Here is a 19,166-nt window from a genome sequence, read left to right as displayed (position 1 = left end):
ACTAAATTTTCGCTTTTTTCCTGTATAAAGTGAAAAACTATGTATATTAAAAACATTCGAGAAGAGTCATTGCTAGATCTTAGATAATCTTTAGAGCATGATAATTATACTAGGTACTACGTGGTAACTGTCGCGGTGAATAATATTTGATCAGACTAAATTTGCACATCCCTTCAATATCTGACATCGATTTAACTGTCTGTGTCTAGTTTTGACATTTTGATTTTGACATCCTTTCTCAGTCAACAAATTTTGGTGGGTTGTCTCCACGGCATCACTAGATCAGCGTAATATTTTCTATTTATCAGTGTATAACAAGTTCGCGGAATCTTTTTTACTTCCTAAAACATGGGATTAAAAGAAGCAAACATTTATTTTGACAATCAGTTCAGTACTTATTATGCCGGGCAAACTGTGAATGGAAGAATAGAATATGTATTTGATAGTCCAAAAAAAGTTCGAGGTATGTAGAACATCTACGATTTGTTTTTTATAGCATCATATGAGTCACGCTTGAGAATATACTAAAGCTGAGAACACGGAAACGTCTAGGCCCTCTAAACTATTTTTTTTTATAAACATAAAATTAAATATTCTCGTTGTAGGTATTCATGTCAAATTCAAAGGAGAAGCGCATACGGAGTGGGCTGAGAGTAAAGAAGAACAAAATTCCGATGGCAAAACTGAATCTACAAACACCATGCACACTGGTCATGAGGAATATTTCCAGATTTCATATTATCTGTTGGGCAGCAGTTCAGGTGAATGTTCCACTATCTTATTTTCAGTGCAAGTGTTGACCTTAGTTGGGTACATTGCTATGTCAACAGAATGATGTCATAATATGACTGTTTATAACTGTTTCACTTCCTATACTTGCTCTATGAATGCATTTGAGTTACTCACTGGATTAATAGGATTATTGTTAACAGTGAATCATTTAAATTGGTCTACATTCATTTTAAATTGGATGTGAACATATAGGCATACTAAATGTATGTGGCTTCGCATCAGATATTAGTTGAAAATGTTTGTAAATATTTGTATTCTATTTAAAATTCAAATGTTTATTATTAAATATATTTTTTGCAATAATAACAAAGGATAGTTAAAATAAATAAATTATAGAACCAATAGACATAACTTAAGTACTTGTGTTAATAGAATTTATTTATTTGTGTATATAAATTCATCAACAGTTATTACAATAGCACATACACAAAAAAAAGAAGAGAAAAGAAAGAAAAAACATAGAAAGTATACTTTAAAGAATTGTTTTTTTTGTCATAGGCAATGAGATAGAAATCCCAGCTGGCAAGCAAGTGTACAACTTCACTTGTGCCTTGCCTCCTGTTCTGCCTTCATCCTTTGAAGGCCAGTTTGGCTACATCCGGTACACTGTCAAAGTAGTGCTTGATCGTCCATGGAAGTTTGATCAGGAGACTAAGATGGCCTTTACTGTGATCAATGCCTTTGATCTGAATCTCAACCCTTCATATAAGGTAGGATATTTTTTACTATTATACTCAGAATAGGCTTTTATATTACATGCCTGAGTTTTGCGACACATATTTGGTTCAATATTAATCAGTCTAGCCAAGTGCAAAAGTGAATATGTCTAGATCAACCTGATTGGTACAAGCTGAACAAGTGAGTACAGTCAGTTTTTTTTTGCCGAACTGAGTATGTGGGTAGTAAGCATAAAACTTAATAACATAAGTGAATGAACTTATAGTCAACAGTATTTCATAACAACTTCCCATGATTAATATGCAATTGTATGTATTCATTAAATGCACATAACCAGTAAAACAATACATCAAAACATTATTTCCTTGAACCCATAGTATGTAGGTATTCTGTTTTTTTTTTTTGTTTTTTTTTTGTGAAATTATATTATTTATAAATTCTGTCATAATTTGTTTTTAATTTTCTACAGGAACCAATACACATTCAAATGGAGAAGACATTCTGTTGTTTCTGCTGTGCCTCTGCTCCTTTGTCTGTGGATGTCCAAGCTCCAGTATCTGGCTACTGTCCCGGTCAAGTGATACCTATAAGAGTAGATGTTGACAACAAGAGTAATGTTCAAGTGCATCTTGTTAAAATATTAATTAGAAAGGTAAGTTGGTCATCTTAATTTTTTGCTCATCTTCTATATAAATTAAAATGAATCACCGAAAAGTAGTACTACCATAACTTTTCAACAACTAAACCAACCCCTGGTTTCTGAGGTAAATCGAATGGTAGTTTATCTATTCAATAGCATTAAAACTCGTATAAAAAAAGCCTTATTGAATAGATAAACAACTGCTTAATGTACTTGGAACCCAGAGGTACATTGGATATTTCTTTTTTTAATATATTTGTAACTGTTGTGGAATAAATGGCATAAAATTGTACTATATTGGATGAAGTCGATCCAGTCCACTAGTTTGTAATAAAATGAGTCACAGAAAAAGGATTTGCTTTATGTTTACGATCATAAGTCATTGAGAATATTATAACGCATTGATCCCACTAACAACAAAAAAATGGATGTTAATTTCATTTTATTTATTAAAATTGTTGCATATTATCGTAGGTTGTGACATATAGAGCTACTTCACCTACAAACGCAACAAAGAAGACTAAAGACATAGTATTAACTATACAAGACGGACCCGCGCCGGCAGGCACTACTAAAACATGGAACTTGCAGCTCGAAGTGCCGCCGATACCGCCATCCGATCTTGTTAACTGTAATATTATCGATTTGGATTACGACTTCAAGGTGAGACGCACGCGCCGTATATAGTTACATTTAGGGTAGGTTCATATCTGACGGAACATACGTCGCGTATTATCGGTCGCGCAACGCCAGAACAGACAAATGTATAGAAAAACACGCGACCGTTCACACTCAACCAACAACTTAAGTTACGCCCGACGCATCTTCCGTCAGATGTGAACGTTCTCTTATACACTATCAATTAACTCGGTGTAATAATTATGAGCCTGTTCTAATTGAGAGTCAAGGAAAAATCTTTAACCATCAATTGATTGCGATCTAAATTTAGTACCTACAACCAGTACTGGTTTCCTTAGTGTCTCTATTTTATTGTCCGACGTAAAAATATTTGCTACAAAAATATGTGAAGCGTTTTTTTATAGATATCTTGTGTCAAAGTCAAACAGATATAGATCATCACAGGTTGATTTATTCTGTATTGTCAGTTTCATTGCCATTGCGTTATGTAATCCTACTCAGATATCAATTTATTTCTAGTAAGATGATGTCATACTGAAGACCTTGTATTTAGGAAATTATTATGTACACCTACCAAATTCACACAAGCTAATTAATTACTTGGAAGCTCAAAAAGATAAACTATGGAGCCGCAACATTTGAAGTAGGATTTGAAACTTGAGTATTTTTTATAAGACATAAGTTTGGAAACAAGATTAGGTGGGTAGACACTTAGACAGTATGGATAACTATAAAGCCCTTCTCCCATTACGATACGCCCGCGCGACTCTAGTCTCGGAGACTAGTCGCCACGAAGTATCTCACATACATTTGTATGGAGACTCTCACATTACGATACTGGTATTCTACGCGTTCGCGACTAGTCTCGCGATACCCGCCGTGTTGGTCGCTTGTGCGTCGCGTCTCGCGTAGACATGCGCTTAACATGTTTGGGAGCGGATTGAACATGGAATCATTTATTTCCTAATTGGAACTATGTTCAGGAAACATGTTCGCGGAACTATATAGTTCCACCACGTTTCAAGTTTGACAGAATCTAACATTTGATAATATAGGGAGTTCCTCAGTTCCTCACAGCTCCTAGGTGCTATAGAAACTGTGAGAAATTGAGAACAAAAAAACTGCAAGAGCTTCATCGTCACTGGAGTCGCTCGACATAACGTCAGTCTATAAAAAACGAGTTTGCACAAATGATGAATTTAGTAACTTTTAAGTTGCATAATATGCGAGCATCGGGTAGCGAACATGTATCCAACTAGTATTATACTCGAGTATCGTACCCTACAAGTATCGTAATGGGAGAAGGGCCTTATTTTGTAGAGGGCAGTTGTCAATTTTTAACCATGGCGCAAGTTGTGATCGAAACCGTGTTCAATGTATGACATTAATAATGTAAAACTACCTTGTGCATTATTATTTTTAAATTAGTGCATTTTCTGCATTTCTAAGGTGATAACGACTTACATAGCAATAGTTAGTGCCAAAAAATAACAGACTTGGCACTGATTATCACTAGTCCGTAAAAATTGTATCGCCTCGATATTGAATAGCGACAAACTTTCTAAATTGTAGAGAACAGAATACTTCGTCTATTAGATAGATAGTAATTAATTAAGTATTCATTCATGGAAAATGACTTTCCAAATTAAAAAAACGATCATTGGAATATTCTTACCACATTGGCATTGTGATAAAATAATACAGCAGATAAAAATAACCTTATCGCGGCTTCTAACACTATTAAATGCTATTATTTTGTTTAATTGCAGGTCGAATGTTCCGTGTCTGGAATGCATTTGGGTCTGGATGGTAAAAAGTACATCGCAATTGGCACGGTGCCCTTAGTCGGTATGGCAGGACAGGCGCTTCCTTCGGCTCCGGCAAGCCCTGGAGGCGGGCAGTACTCTCCCAGCCAGCCAGCAGTGTTGCCTGTCAGCCCAGGACAACCAGCTCAACCTTATGTTAGTTCACAAGACTATATATAAAAATATGTTTGTTTTTCTCATTTAAAGAAGTTGTAGTGGAGTGTATAATCTATAATCTATGATTGACAATTCCTTTGTATTATTTTCAGGCACCATCTGCACCGACCGGTGATCCAAGTGCTCCGGGTGGTTGGGTGATGCCGGGTCCTGCGCCTGATCAGCCTCCTTATCAGACACTGTACCCGACTCTTAGTAAGTACCTTCCTTTCTTAAATATGAAAAAATATACTGCAACTTTTGAACCCCTATTTTTTTTTCAAAAACCAAAGAAATGTGTTTTACTGGAAATGGTTTAATATGCGTAGTTTTTACATTCAGTATTTGTCTATTGCAGGTCAACCAGTTTACAAAGAATCGCCGTACACAGCTCGTACGATCCAAGAGAGAGGAGAATCGAATCACGTAATGATAAGAGGACCAAACAACTTTGCACCATTCTATCCTACTTACGCTGCCGTCCAACCGCCACCATTACCTCAATAATTACTGTAATTGGCTGGAGCTTAAGCATTTCTAAAACCATATTTATTATAAGCTGTATTTATCGAATGTACCTATACCTAATTTTATATACTGATATATTATATTGTAAGGATAAGGGCTACTGCCTTTTGGCAATGTGCACATAGTTAGGTTGTGATACTAACATTTATATTCTAGGCTTTATTATCACTTAACGCGCTAATGAAGAGTGTACTTTAGACTAAATAAATATTTCAAAAGTCGAATATGTAAGGATATTACTTTTCATCGCCTAATATTTGTATATGAATCTGCAGACTGAAATCGCTATTTTATTTGAGAGACAGGTACCTATAAAGAAAGCTCTCTCGCTATCGCTCATCGGTGTATTGACGTAAGATTCACTGCCTTGCGTTAGATTTGTATTAGATGACTGCAAGTTAGGTGCAGTAGTTAGCGTAGTCATCACGCCAATATAACCGCTGCGCCGCGTGTCCTGGGTTCGAATACACTACACAGGGTAAGTCAAAGTGTGGAGATCAAAGTCACTGTATTACGTCATATTATTTCAATACAAAAATTGGGAAGCAGCCTTTATTTACTTCGGTGAAATATTAGTGCTCAAATTAATTTCTATAGCATTTATGTTATTTGGTATAGTAATAGGAATCTCGGTCATTTTCTATAAAATTATAAGTAATAAAATCATTTCCTATTTTGGTACACAAACGCAACTTCAGCGTAGCGCTCGAAATGTGTACCAAACAATTTAAAAAGAAAATAGCATCAATTATGATTAGACAGGCCAGTATGAAACAATGTCTATGCTTTAAATTTAGTGCCAACGTAATTATTACAGCTGCCTCGAATTTACAACATTAATATCTAAGATATTGCACAAAGTTACGTGAATTGCGGCCATTGTTTTTTAGGAGAATGTTGTAGTTACATAACTAGCTCGCAGCACACTTTTCTGCTTGGAAATATTTTGTAACGGCACCGCCGTCAACTAGGCCTACCTATCGTGTTTACGTTATAATAAGAGCCAACAGCAGCTTCAACGTCGACTTGGCAACTAGGCTCAGCCGGATGACTCTTACTTGAAAGAACGAGCTTTTATAGGCTGATGATTGAATAATAAGTGTGTGTTGAGATAAAACTGCGTTTATCTTTTTAGACTTTGTGTGCTGCGGCAGCAGTAGGTTCAGTAAAGGGTTATGAAGAAAACAAGGTGCCCTTTGACAAGTATTTAATCTCCCTATGTGTTGCGTTGATGAGGTACATGTGTTGTGGGATAAAACCCACGGCTATTTTCCTGATTTTACATTAAAAGATAGTATGAAAACAAGTTCCGTATACACTATTGTTTAGCATCTTTTCCACGATTGTCAAATATCCATTCAATATTTAGATGTTACATACAATACATTAACTTTGTCTCATTAAATACCTAGTATATGTACATTTCAGCATTTGCTACTTGGATATTCTGAAACAGGTCTTTAGATCTGTTATACTTATTTATAACTATATTAAAATAAATGTTTTTCCGTTTTTTTATGAAATATATATTAACAACACCTTTATATTGTTACTCATCCGAAAGGTATAAATATATTTTTTGTATGTTGATTTATTACATGTTTTACACAAATAAAAGCTGCATTATAAATTGATATTCTTTATTGATTTTCCTTCACAGTCAAAACAACCAAACCATCTAAGACAGTTCCTCGTTAACACATACATATAATAACAGAGACATTAACAAATTATTCTTATAGAAACCTTACCACAATGATCACATGGAAAAGCAAGGAAATCATATCCCTTGAGACAAATAAAAAATATCGACAAAATTTATGACCAATGATGCACAAGTCTTAGTAAACGTGAATATTTAAAATTCATATCCAGGCTGATACCAACTACGTTAACATAATTTTTGTAAATGTAACAGTAAAAAATAATAATTTAAAGTAAATAAGTTCATAACAATAGAGAATAGAGCATCAGCTATACAATTTTTACAAAGTTTCGATGCCTCACGATGCATGCGCATATTGGATGAGAAGGAAAAGCAATAGAGTTCTGTTTTACATGAATATTGTTTGTCTAACACATAGATCTGACTGCTTCACATTGTCAATGATAATAATGAAGTGATGTATAACTATTGTGAAATACCCCTATGACGAAAACAAACCATTACAAGAATTATTTTGTGTCATCTAATAAATTATATTATTTGACTAACTGCCTGAACAGTTTTATTAATTACAATTTATACCCTTGTAAAACAAAGGAGATTTTTTGAATCGCGAATGTTGGTTATGTTATTCGCCAACCCATAATAAGGTTCTTGACTAATTTTGATACACCTAGAAACGAGCAAACAAATCTTGCTTTTACAATAATTATGTTTGCTACGAATGGCATATGACATCACAGTTTCGTGTTTTTGGTTGGTTGAAATAGGCATTTTCGTTTAAATAATATTCAATTTAAAGTATTAGGAATATTTTTTGGTTCGTCTTTGAATCAGGCAGACAGCCTGAAGTCCCCAGAAATGTCTACTCGTTTCTAAGACAATATTATAGAAACATAGTAGTACAGGGTAGTAACACGTTTTAGTAATGTCGAGCTGGTGCAGAAGTATCTAATGGAAATACGATTAAATATAAACGACCAAATTTGTCATAGAGCGTGTGTTGTTTTAATTTGTTCTCGTATTTTACTTCAGAATTTTGTCGTTTCAACATTCTATAAAAAATCTATCCCTGTAATGGAACGGTTACATTCGACTATACGCGACGACCGGTCGCGTTAGTTCGCTCCGCGCGTGACACAATTTCTAAGTTTCGAGAGCGAATGACTCTTCAATACGGTCGTTGGGCGAAGACTAACAAAGTCGCGGTCGGATTCCGCCGCCGGCGCATCCGCCCCGATCCCGCGGTTGGGACGCGACGCGGGATTCTCTCCCGTCCTTCTCTACACCCGAATTTAGATCGTCGACAGTCAGGCGTGCGGTGCGCATCGGCGTCTCTCGTCAGTACCGTGTGTGCCTCCAGCCCGGAGGAGCGGTCTGGTGCGGCGCGGGCCCGCGGCGGTCCGCCCGCCACTCTCAGTACTGGCTGCAGCGCGCCCGGAACCCGCCCTGGTACGTCGAGTCCTGCGACAGGAGCCCGTCGGGCTGCGACGGGCAGTCGGGCGCCGCCGACTCCTGGCTGAAGTCGGGCTGCGACGCGCCCTGCGACAGCGACAGCGGGGGCTGCTGCGACAGCGGCTCCTGCGACAGGCGCGGCGGGCGGCGGCGGGCGCCGCGCGGCGCGGGCGGCGGGCGCAGGCGCTGCGCGGCGAAGGCGGCGGGCGGCACCGGCGCGTGCAGCAGCGCGGCGCGCTCGGGCCCCACGTAGGCCAGCGGGTCCCGCAGCGGCCGCGCGCGGTCGTACACCGAGCCCGGCACCATGGCCTCGCGCGCGTCGAACATGGACGTGGACATGAAGTGCGAGCCGGGGTTCGACGCGTTCACCAGCTTCTTCGGCTTGGCGAACTGGATGGCGGACTCCTTCAGGTTGGACAGCGGGCCCTCGGTGAGCACGCGGCGCTCCTTGTAGAACGCTAGCAGATGGTTCCACAGTGGTTGTTTACTGAGCACCTTCGGGTTGCCGACCACGATGAGCCCGTACTTGGCCCGCGTCAGGGCGACGTTCAGTCGGCGCGGGTCGCTCAGGAATCCGATTCCCTGATGTTCGTTAGATCTCACGCAGGACATGATGATGATGTCCTTTTCTCTACCTTGGAAGGCGTCGACGCTGGCCACCTCTATCTCCTGGTACAGCTTCGCGTGTAGACTGCCCTGATACTGCATATGCTGGACGAGATAGGACCGCTGTCCCTCGTAAGGCGTAATGATACCGATCTGCTCGGGACGCACTCCGGCTTTAAGGAAACGAGTAGTGAGTTTCTCTACGTTCGCAGCCTCCGTTCTGTTCAAGTACGACGTTCCCGATCCGGCGATCTCCTCCTGCCCCTGAGTGACGTAGAAGAACATCGGGCGATCGGCGCGCGGCCATGGGAAATCGATCTTATGCAAGCGACGCTCCTCGGCGCTCACTCCGTTCTGCAGAGATCCCTCGTAGAAGAAGTCGGACGGGAAGCGCGACAGCTCGGGATGCATCCGGTACTGCACCTCGAGGCGGAAGGGCCGGATGCCGAGCACGACGAGGCGCTCGAACAGGCTCTGGCTGAGCCCCGCCTTGGCCGCCTTCTTGCACATGACCACGGGGCCCAGCTGGCAGTGGTCGCCCACGAGGATGAGCTGGCGCGCGCCCAGCACCACGGGCACCATGCACTCGGGCTCGGTGGACTGCATGCCCTCGTCGATGAGGATGGACTGGAAGCGCATGCGCGCCACGCGCGGGTCGCCGGCGCCCACGCACGTGGTGCACACGACGTCGGCCGCGTCCAGCAGGCGGCGCTCGGCGGCGCGGCGCAGCGCGCGGTAGCGGCGCTCGTCGGCCGCCGACAGCTCGCCCGCCTCCTCCTTGAGGCGCGTGAGCTTGCGCAGCTCGCTGTCGGCCGAGCCCAGCGCGCGGGCCTGCTCGTGCAGCGCCAGGAACGACACGGACGACTCCATGGCCTCGCGCGACTTGGCGCACAGGCGCACCACCTTGAGCCCGGTGCGGTGGATCTTCTCCGTCAGCTGGTCCACGGCCGTGTTGGACGGCGCGCACACCAGCACGGGCCCGCTGTTCTGCCGCACCAGCTGGTACACGATCGTCGCCGACGTCACCGTTTTACCTGTCCCCGGGGGTCCTTGAATTAAAGAAAGGGGGCGTTGTAGCGCATGCTTTACTGCGTATACCTGGAAAACATACAATTTCTTGGTTAAATCTGAGTTCCAATAGACTACAAGTAATATTGTTTCGAGTATTAATAGCATTATTACAATACAAAAATTTCTTATCCAAAAATTAAGATGAAGTATTAGATGACTACCTGAGAGCGATTAAGATCAGGCAAGTTAGGAGCGCTGAAGTGCTTGGGCAGATGAACGCGGAACAGCACTTCTTCCACCTCATGTCCAAGCAAACGACGATAAATGTAGCCCGACACTGATGAATCGTCGACGGCAAATTTACGCAGAGCTAGTTGCATTCTGAAAACAAAAAACAATTTAAAATTATTTTTCATTTAGAAAACTAATCACGATTTTATAACAAAACAACGATTCTTAATTGAATACTAAAAGCATTGAATAAAATCGTAAAATCGGGAGATGTAGACTTATTATTGTAAATGAATTTATGTGTGATAATAATTAATTTGACTTTACCCACCGATCAAAGGAGGTACTCTTCCAGATGAAGTCTACGACAAAGTTGGAGGTGCAGTCGAGCGGTGCGCCGGCGCCACTCTTGAGCTCGAGCCCCACGTCGTCGCCGTAGTTGTCCGGCACCTTGATCACGTGGCCCACACCTGACCATGCTTTGTGCAGCTCACCCACGTATCTGTAAGTGTTATAAGACAGATTAATTTTGTGAACAGTAACGTCTGATTGTAAACAGATTTGTTTTGTTGATAGTGCTATACTTGCTTAGTGCACTATATTACAGTACTAGCTTTCCGCCCTCGTCGGCGTGGGCATTCATCTTCTTAAGAGTGGAATTTCAAAAATCTTCACTTAGTGCAGGTGCACACTTTCTAAGGAATCCTCATACTAAATTTCAGTCAGCTCAGTATTTTCGGCTGTGCTTTGCCCATCAGTCAGTCAGTAACTCAGTAAAGTAAGAGTTTTATATATGTTGATTGATATTGTTAGTAAACAATTGTGCATTATCAGTATTTCCTCAAATAATTATGATGCTACAGGTAACTGACATCATATTATTATATTTTACAAATAAATTGCATTGTTTCCTACAGGTAAGCTGTATTAAATGTAGCCTGTAAATATGATATGAATAAGTACCTTAATCTAAGCTCATCGCCATGCATGAGTTTCATGTCGCTGTCAGTCTTAGCCAGGGTGAAGTAGGCAATAGTCTTCTTGTTAAGTCCCACATCCCAACGAACTTCAATGCCTTCTTGGGTTTGCGACTCTTTTAGACGTTTGTCATAGTCCGCTTCCAACTTCACAAGTGGGCCGAAAATGTTTTGGTATTGGTAGCCATCTTCATATCTGGAAAATAGAAATAACTTATTTTAAAAATATTCTTAAAACCTTTTGAAATATTGCTCAGAGAGCACCACCACTACAATTTATTGATAAAATTACTTGTATGATTGGCAAAGAACATCCACTTCTTTGTACATACATTATGAAAAACATGACTATTTAATTTCTATCTTTTTGTGGTCATCAATATAGTCATCCTTAGTAATAGTGTTACTACTCAAAATAATTTTGTGAAAAAATGAGAACATGCTCAGTGTTCATTTCATAAAATTTGTTTTATTAATAGCTATACTATTTATAATTTACCTTAAAAGCACTTGGTGAGGTTCTTCATCAACACCAGGTTTTTCCAAATCTTGAAAAGTAGCATCTACATTATCACGCCATAATTCTTCAAGGCGTCCAATTTGTTGTGGGGTTACCTGAAAGTAAAATCGTATAACTTAGAATAGAGTACATTAATATCAGAAACCAAGATCTACTTTAAGTTACTAAGCCAGTAAAGTGATAATACAAAAAAAAGACCATAGGTTGTTTGCTAATATAAATAAAATTACATCATAATATGCAAACACTAGTTATGTACATATGAATCATAATTATCTTCTTTTTTGATAAGGAAAATCTCTTTACCATCATTTATTTGTTTAAAAATACGTATTTGTATCTCAGCAGTGTCATATTATTTAGACACAATTTTTAGAAAGTTGTTAAATTTTCTCACATTGTGATGAACATTCATATTAAATAAGCAAGTTTCAAACTCCTGGCTAAAACGATTCTAGTACCCAACATACAGTCATATGAGGATAACAGTTACTATTGTAGCTTTGATAATAGCTACATATTATTACTATTATTTAAAGTAATAAACGAACATACTTGACGAGCCCTCATCTGTTCAGCTTCCGACGGGACTTTGACCAGCCACGAGAGAAAGGCGCGATCGGCTGTAATAGAAAAAAAAAATACAATTTTTTTTCTGAAATGTAGACAGCAGCTAAACTCATGTTTGGTCAAAATTAGGTTACTGTTGCTGGTTACACACAAATGTTTAGCTGAAGTAGTTATAAATATTTCTGTTGCTACATATTTGTAGCACAATTAACTGAAATGTTTGTTCAGGTGTAAAGTAAAAATTGGTAGAATAACAAATCAACTAATCACTTTATTAAGAACACACCTAGACCTAACACCTAGTATCAGGAAGTTTTCTATGAAAATATGTAGTGAGTATTACTTACATATCAAGGGTTTCCACTGCTCTTGATCCCAGTTCATGTCCTTCAATGAACTTTGGGCTGCACATGGTTGACTGTAAAATAAATAAAGAAGGTTCATATATAATTTTATAACAAATAAAGAAGTGTATGACTAATATAGTAGCCAATATCTGTGTTCGAAAACTAGTAGGGTAGGGTTAGCGCCAGGCAGTCAGTAAGAAATTAAATATGTACTTGTCATAAAGGAAAATCGCAAGCAGCCTTAAATTAATTACCATTATCATCATTAAAACACTATTTCGTAATGGAACTCACCGACAAAGCAGCACCACTACAGAATCAGCTTTAGCAGGTATGAAGCCCAGAACAAACACATTCCGAGCTCCACAAGAGTAGCATTCTAGTAAGGTTTCTCCGAGGGGTCCATCACGGTGCAGTGCGGCCTCCTTGTGCTTGGCTCGCACTAAGTGATTGATGATATGTGATCCTGAGGTATTACCACGACCATTGCAGAACCTGCCCAAATTACATAAAAAATAATATAAGCTTTGATACAGTAGTTATGTTTTGTTTATAATGGATGTTAAAATAGTAAAATTGACATCAATCTATGAGGTAAGAAACAAACAAATACCTTAACTAATAATATAAAACTAAGTTATAAGTCACAAGAGATCTTTCATATGAAAAAAGAATGTTAGATCAATACATATTTAAACACACATAAACAGTTTGTAAATAGTTATTTACTAAACCACTGTTTAATTCTTAGAAGTCATTCGGTTCACCTGTGACCATGCATATTGGCTCAAGGTCATATGATTTCTTTTTGTTCCAATTTGTTTATTTCTACATGATTGAATAATGAGGTATTACTGTGTATAAAATATGTTGCTGTTACCAATAATTGGACAGAGATTTGTATCCAACTATGGCCAAATAACCTTTAATAATTTGCTGTTCATGTTTACTTTATAAACTTGTGTAATGGTATGTTACACCTGGTTTTAGGCCTCTAACAATGATATATCAGTGAATATTGATATAACTGCTACTATTGTGTTGCATTTGTAATTAACAAGGACTATGCCTGTAATAATGTGAAGATTCTGGTAAGAAAGTGACTCACCACTTGTTGCAAATGTTACACATGACGACGGTAGCCGGGTCATGTATGCCACAGTACTTGCACGCGTGGTCAGGCAGCTCCTTGCTGCTGTACAAGGCTTCATCTTCCTCCTCGAACTGTAGCTCAGCTATAGCATTCGTTACATTCGAAACCTTTGACGACAAATCAGAACGACCTAGACCGTTTACCTAAAACAAACGTATGAAGTGTTACTTGCAACGCAACATTCATAAATTTTATATTTTACGTAGGTAATTACGTATACAACGAATAAGGTTAAGAGGGAAACAAAATATTGGCCTGGTTTAGCTTACTTGATTTGACGATGACAAGCCATGGTCATGTTGAGATGCTTGAGTCTGACTTTGAGAAGGAAGTGTGAAGTCAGTGAATTCGAATTCTGAGCCCTGAGTATCAGCTCCGATAAGATCCGCTTCCTCAGTATCCAAGAACGTGAGCGTTTGTGAGCTCGGTCCGTAGGCATCTACACTCATTTTTCCTTGAAATAGTGATATTTATTGAAACTAAGAAAATGTGTCAAAAAGATAAAATACTGCACGGTTGAAACAAAGTCCCATAACAGCCACGCAATAATTATCAAACGACGTACGAAGAATGATGAAAAATCGCCATGTTAGCACATGGTTTGTTTCCGTTTACAAACTGATTTGTTATTGGTTAAATGATGGCTCTGTCATTTATGTACCAATCAACATTGAGCATTGCGTCAAATTCCAAAATCCAGCCAATGCCATTAGAAGAAAACAAGGGCAATAGACAAATGTTACTATTTTTAAATTCCATCTTGAATACTTTACTTTGAATATGTGCATATTAAGCCATATTTTTTTATAAGTTGTAAAATTAGGACCCTTCTCTATTTATTATTATTTACTTATTGCTATATGCTATGACAAGGAGCTCAAAATTTCTATGATGAAGAAAATGAAAAATCATTAAAATAAATAAACTCAACGGCCGAGTATACACCGGACAAACAAAAGCTATCCTAAATATCAGGTTCCTAAATAAGGTTCGTTTCAGTTTTTTGGATGATAAGAAACTATTGGTAATAAATTCCTTAATGACAATGCATTTTTACATACAATACTGGCTTTTCTTTTCAGCCAATGAGAGCGCTATGTAATGTCCAACTTTTCTCTATTCGGTATTCAGCACCTCAGGACTAAAGCTAAGGCAGGCTGTATCTAGCTCACTGGGACACGTTCTACGTACTACTGAATAGAGTTAGAGTAGCAGGGATAATCTCGTTAATAATAATTTGTAAGTATAATCTTGTGACTAATTTTTAAGCGGTTGGAACTTGTGAGAACTATTGTCTCCTGGGTAGTAGTAGCGGCAGTTGGATTATCCCCGATCACCCTAACCATTGCGCTACGACCATGTAAACATTTTTTTATTTATTCCCCATACTCGTAATAATGATAGACAGGTCTGTTCAAAAGTTGTCCTTTGCTTATAATTGCTGTACACTTTAAAATTCATCTCGTTTGCTAGCTATTTAGCTATGATAATGTATATTATTGTATTTACAATATCTCCAGAGTGCAGAGAATAGGTAAGTAGGAAGGTAGGTAAAAATCGAGACACTTGAGTACACAGATGATAGATGATTTGTCGAGTCTGCTTGTCTGGTTCTAGTTTCTATCTTTGTATGACTGCCTCCGTGGCGCAGTGGTTTAGGTCACCACGCCGATACCACTGCAACGGGAGGTCGTGGGTTCGATTCCCACACGGAACAATTATTTGTGCGATCCACAATTAATTGTTTCGGGTCTGGTTGTGCTTTGTGTCCGTTGTTTGTATGTTTGTAAAAGTCCCCGCGACACAAGAGCAATTCTTAGTGCGGGAGTTGTCTAAAAAAAGAGAAAGAGAGAGAGAGAAAGAATTTAGTTGTTCTATTTTCGATGCGTATGAATAAGACCGTGTCTAAATGTTTTAGGTGCAAAAAGAAAATTAATAAATTGATACAATGTGAATACGGACGTTTGGTACTCAAATGTAGAGTTATCGATCAAAACCATAAATGCTAGAAACTAAACGTGGGCTTTAGTAACGTGCATTAAACTTTTATCGGTTTGACGACCTCGTTTCTGTAGTTTGCAAAATAGCAGCAAGTTTGAGATTCAGATTAATAAAAGGTGTAGGTATTATTAGTAAATAATCTCTACCCATCTAACTGAAAGTAATTATGATGTTTTTATTCTTTGATTGGATAGTTAATTACGACTATTCAATTTTCACAAATTACTTATTGATACTTTTCTAATTGAATTATTTGATAGTAGCTTTACGATGAAATTAAATCATCATGATCGAAGTGGATTTTGTTGGCATAAACGTCTCATTCGATTTTTGTGTTTAGAGCAAGACACAATATTTTTTACAGACATAACTTTTAAGCTTTAGAGTCACTAATATTAAGTGCTATATTACTTTTAAAATTTGTAGGTATGTTTCCATATAAATGATAATGTTATACCTAATATTTTTTATAAACCTACTACGCATTTAGGATATAGGTAGTAAACAGGTAAAATAGATAAATATTGGATTAGGTAAATAATATCATAAAATAATTTATTGATATTTTCCCTGTTCCACAATAAAATAAATATTAACCACATAATATAAACTGTATAAAATATATACAAATGATTTATTTACTTCTAAGTATTAACGGTGTAATAAAAATCGCGATTTCTTCCGCTTTATCGATTGCGGCTACTGGAGCATAGGTCCACTAACACTTGGCTATTTTAAACTGATCCAAAAACGTCGCTTCACGCTAGTTAAAAAAACCCAAGACTGTATCGACGCCTGAATGAAAGGTGGGATTATTTTAACTGGTTGTAAACCTTTTTAATTGCTTTTCCAACGAAATTTGCGGCGACACTTTTTTAGTGCCTACAAGTCGTAAACGCGTTTTAACGCTTGTGTGAATATTTGCTATTATGTTAAGCAGCTTCCGACAGACCGCACTGGTGATATAATTTTGTATTATTTACAAGTAAATATGAGTAAAAATGTTGTTTATATTATTTTGTATGTAAGTACGCACTTACTTTTATAGGTCTTTTAAACTTTGAAAACATTTTGTTTTGTGTCCAGAGACGTTTCGCTAGGATGAGATATGGTAGGCAAAGAAGTTTGAATTTTGTATATTAATATCCATTCAAACAGGAGTAAAAAGGAGATGTTATACAGACAACGGGAGGAGCCGCGGGCAAAACCCTGTCATGAAATTGAAATAAATCCAGTTTCTTTTGTGATACGGAGATAAAATTTTTATGTCAGCGAGCACTCAGCAACAGTATCACACAGTCGGCAACGTTTGTGACCACAAACACATTAATGTTATAAATGCAAACTGATACAGTGCATTTTCATTTAATTTAGAATCCCGATGGTTTGGCAAGTGTCCAGATCCAGATTATCATCAAAGACTTTCAGTTTTATACAACTGTACCTATATACATACTATACTTATAAGAGATATAACGGAAACTACACTTGAACATTTTTCCTGCAAAGGTTTAGTCAGCATCACCAAGAATAACATAACATTTAATTTAGTTAGGTAGTTACAAATGAACTGAATTTTAGATGTGTGTAATCATTTATTGTGTAACTCTAACATACTACGGTTCTAACACTAAGTACCTAACTCGATTTGTGCATTTTAGTATAATTTACAGTGCAAAAAAAATTGTTATATTAATATGTACCTCTACCTACCGCGTGTGTAGCAGTAGCGCAATTCTCCACAGTCGGTACTGTTGAGTATTAAGAGTTTGATATTTAAAATGTTCTGCCAATAAAGTTCCTACGGAGCCCGCTAGAGGCACTGACTTTCGTGCAAAATTTCTCGATAGCATGCCGGTTGTCGATAGTGGCTGAGAATCGAGCTACTGATCGTCATACAGTCACCAAGCTCGACCTTAGGTGGATGGAGATAGAGCAAAAACTTGATAACTATTCGATCAAATAGTTTTCGGGTATAATAATACCGGGTAATAGGTTTTTAACCTTCAAATCATGGCGAGACGAAGTCAGATTTTATATCAAGATAAACAACAAACAAAACAATGATCAAATCAATATCAGAGGTGACCACACCGTGATATAATCCGACTGGGATCACCAATCAAGCATGGTGATTATATCAACAGTCCGTGAACTGTTGATTTAGCTGTCTACAAATTGTCGTAGACGTTTACGGCCTGATGTAAGATCAAGCATATCACGATTGAATATCTAGCCTCGCCAATTACACTACTTCTGCACTGAGTCACGCTTAAGAGGCGCCTGGCTTCACATAAAATGTGTATTTAACGTTAGGCGTTCACACAAATTTCTCAAAAGGTCTGTAATGACATTTTTATGAGTCTTTGATGCATTCTAAATCTCAGAATAATCTTGATAACTGCCCGTGTTTTGTTTCAGCGGCGCTTAATGGATACAAGATGGCACTTAAGCCCCGAATCGTGTAATTATTTGAGTGGTGTTTGAAGTAGGTGTATTCAATTTATGCTTAAAAGCTTTGAAGCTTATTTTTGACAGGGTTTTCCTCATTGCCTTATAATATTTCCTTGCAGTACCTAAGTCATGAGTAAAGAAAATGGGAACGCCTGAATGTTTAAACATTTTCACGGATATCCAATAGTTTTGTTTGTTGTTGCCTATAATAATAAAATATTATTATTATTATTTACTCTGAAAATACTCTACTTTACGACTTATACTTTTTTATGTGTCTTTAAAAGATTGTCTCTTCTGTTATTTTAATGTCAGCAAGTGGGTAAGTGCATGGCACCACAAAATATTTTCCCCTTTAATTTTAAGTTGAATTTGACCCAGATAATTTGAAGGACGTCTGGCTCTCTTCCCCTCTCCCATCAGTTAAATTATTACTTTATGCTTTATTTCACGTTCGGTCATTTCGCGTGACGACGTTAGTCCATTCGGAAAATTTAAATCATTTATCTACCCAAACGATCTAACCATGTCGGTATGTCCGACCATGAAGCAATTTATATTTTGGGTTCTAATAAATAAAATAAAACTTCAATAAACGTCCCAGATGTCATGTACATATACCCAATTAAGGGCCCGCAAGTGGGTAATGTTCAACAATATGGGAGCATATCCGATTACGCAGCAGTCTTGCAGTTAACTCTCAAAAGCTAATTGATGCAAACGTCTTGATTGATGAGAACGACGACCTTCAGCCTTATTTACTTACAAAAAACAACCGGATCGGTTATGTCAATTAAGAATTTACAGTGCCCTTTATACAACGAGAGTAAATATAATTATTACTGTGCAATGATTTCATTAGGTCGTTGAGCAAATTGTGCGTGCGACATACTACAAGCACTAGCACGAGACAATTGCTGACAATTGGTGCGGAGCG

General features: G+C 38.2%; 2 protein-coding genes across 2 annotated transcripts; one reads left to right on the top strand and one right to left on the bottom strand.

The window, feature by feature from the left end:
* Positions 1-221: 221 nt before the first annotated feature.
* LOC142978934 (arrestin domain-containing protein 3) lies at positions 222-6,872 on the top strand. Its single transcript, XM_076123577.1, has 8 exons — positions 222-463; positions 606-761; positions 1,291-1,502; positions 1,940-2,122; positions 2,585-2,773; positions 4,519-4,710; positions 4,824-4,926; positions 5,069-6,872. The coding sequence occupies exons 1-8, from the start codon at positions 349-351 to the stop codon at positions 5,215-5,217; spliced, it is 1,299 nt and encodes a 432-aa protein (XP_075979692.1). The 5' UTR covers positions 222-348; the 3' UTR covers positions 5,218-6,872.
* Positions 6,862-14,395, bottom strand: LOC142978933 (regulator of nonsense transcripts 1-like). Its single transcript, XM_076123576.1, has 10 exons — positions 14,044-14,395; positions 13,730-13,917; positions 12,916-13,116; positions 12,622-12,692; positions 12,260-12,327; positions 11,684-11,799; positions 11,171-11,380; positions 10,539-10,709; positions 10,198-10,357; positions 6,862-10,063 (listed from the first exon to the last, which is right to left on the bottom strand). Exons 1-10 carry the CDS (start codon positions 14,221-14,223, stop codon positions 8,321-8,323), a joined length of 3,108 nt encoding a protein of 1,035 aa, XP_075979691.1. The 5' UTR covers positions 14,224-14,395; the 3' UTR covers positions 6,862-8,320.
* Between the last annotated feature and the right edge of the window lie 4,771 nt (positions 14,396-19,166).

This window comes from Anticarsia gemmatalis, chromosome 15, assembly GCF_050436995.1.
Source record: "Anticarsia gemmatalis isolate Benzon Research Colony breed Stoneville strain chromosome 15, ilAntGemm2 primary, whole genome shotgun sequence".
Classification (NCBI taxonomy): domain Eukaryota; kingdom Metazoa; phylum Arthropoda; class Insecta; order Lepidoptera; family Erebidae; genus Anticarsia; species Anticarsia gemmatalis.
The sequence above is the reverse complement of the archived record's forward strand: the minus strand, read 5'-3'. Positions and strand labels throughout refer to the sequence as shown.

Bases quoted from the DNA above. Each gene is read 5' to 3' on its own strand.
- LOC142978934 (XM_076123577.1), top strand. From the start codon at position 349: ATGGGATTAAAAGAAGCAAACATTTATTTTGACAATCAGTTCAGTACT. The intron at 2,123-2,584 runs GTAAGTTGGTCA...ATATTATCGTAG, and splicing joins TTAAAATATTAATTAGAAAG to GTTGTGACATATAGAGCTAC. The intron at 2,774-4,518 runs GTGAGACGCACG...GTTTAATTGCAG, and splicing joins ATTTGGATTACGACTTCAAG to GTCGAATGTTCCGTGTCTGG.
- LOC142978933 (XM_076123576.1), bottom strand. From the start codon at position 14,223: ATGAGTGTAGATGCCTACGGACCGAGCTCACAAACGCTCACGTTCTTG. The intron at 12,328-12,621 runs GTAAGTAATACT...TTTCTATTACAG, and splicing joins GCAGTGGAAACCCTTGATAT to CCGATCGCGCCTTTCTCTCG. The intron at 10,064-10,197 runs GTAGTCATCTAA...TATGTTTTCCAG, and splicing joins CTGATCTTAATCGCTCTCAG to GTATACGCAGTAAAGCATGC.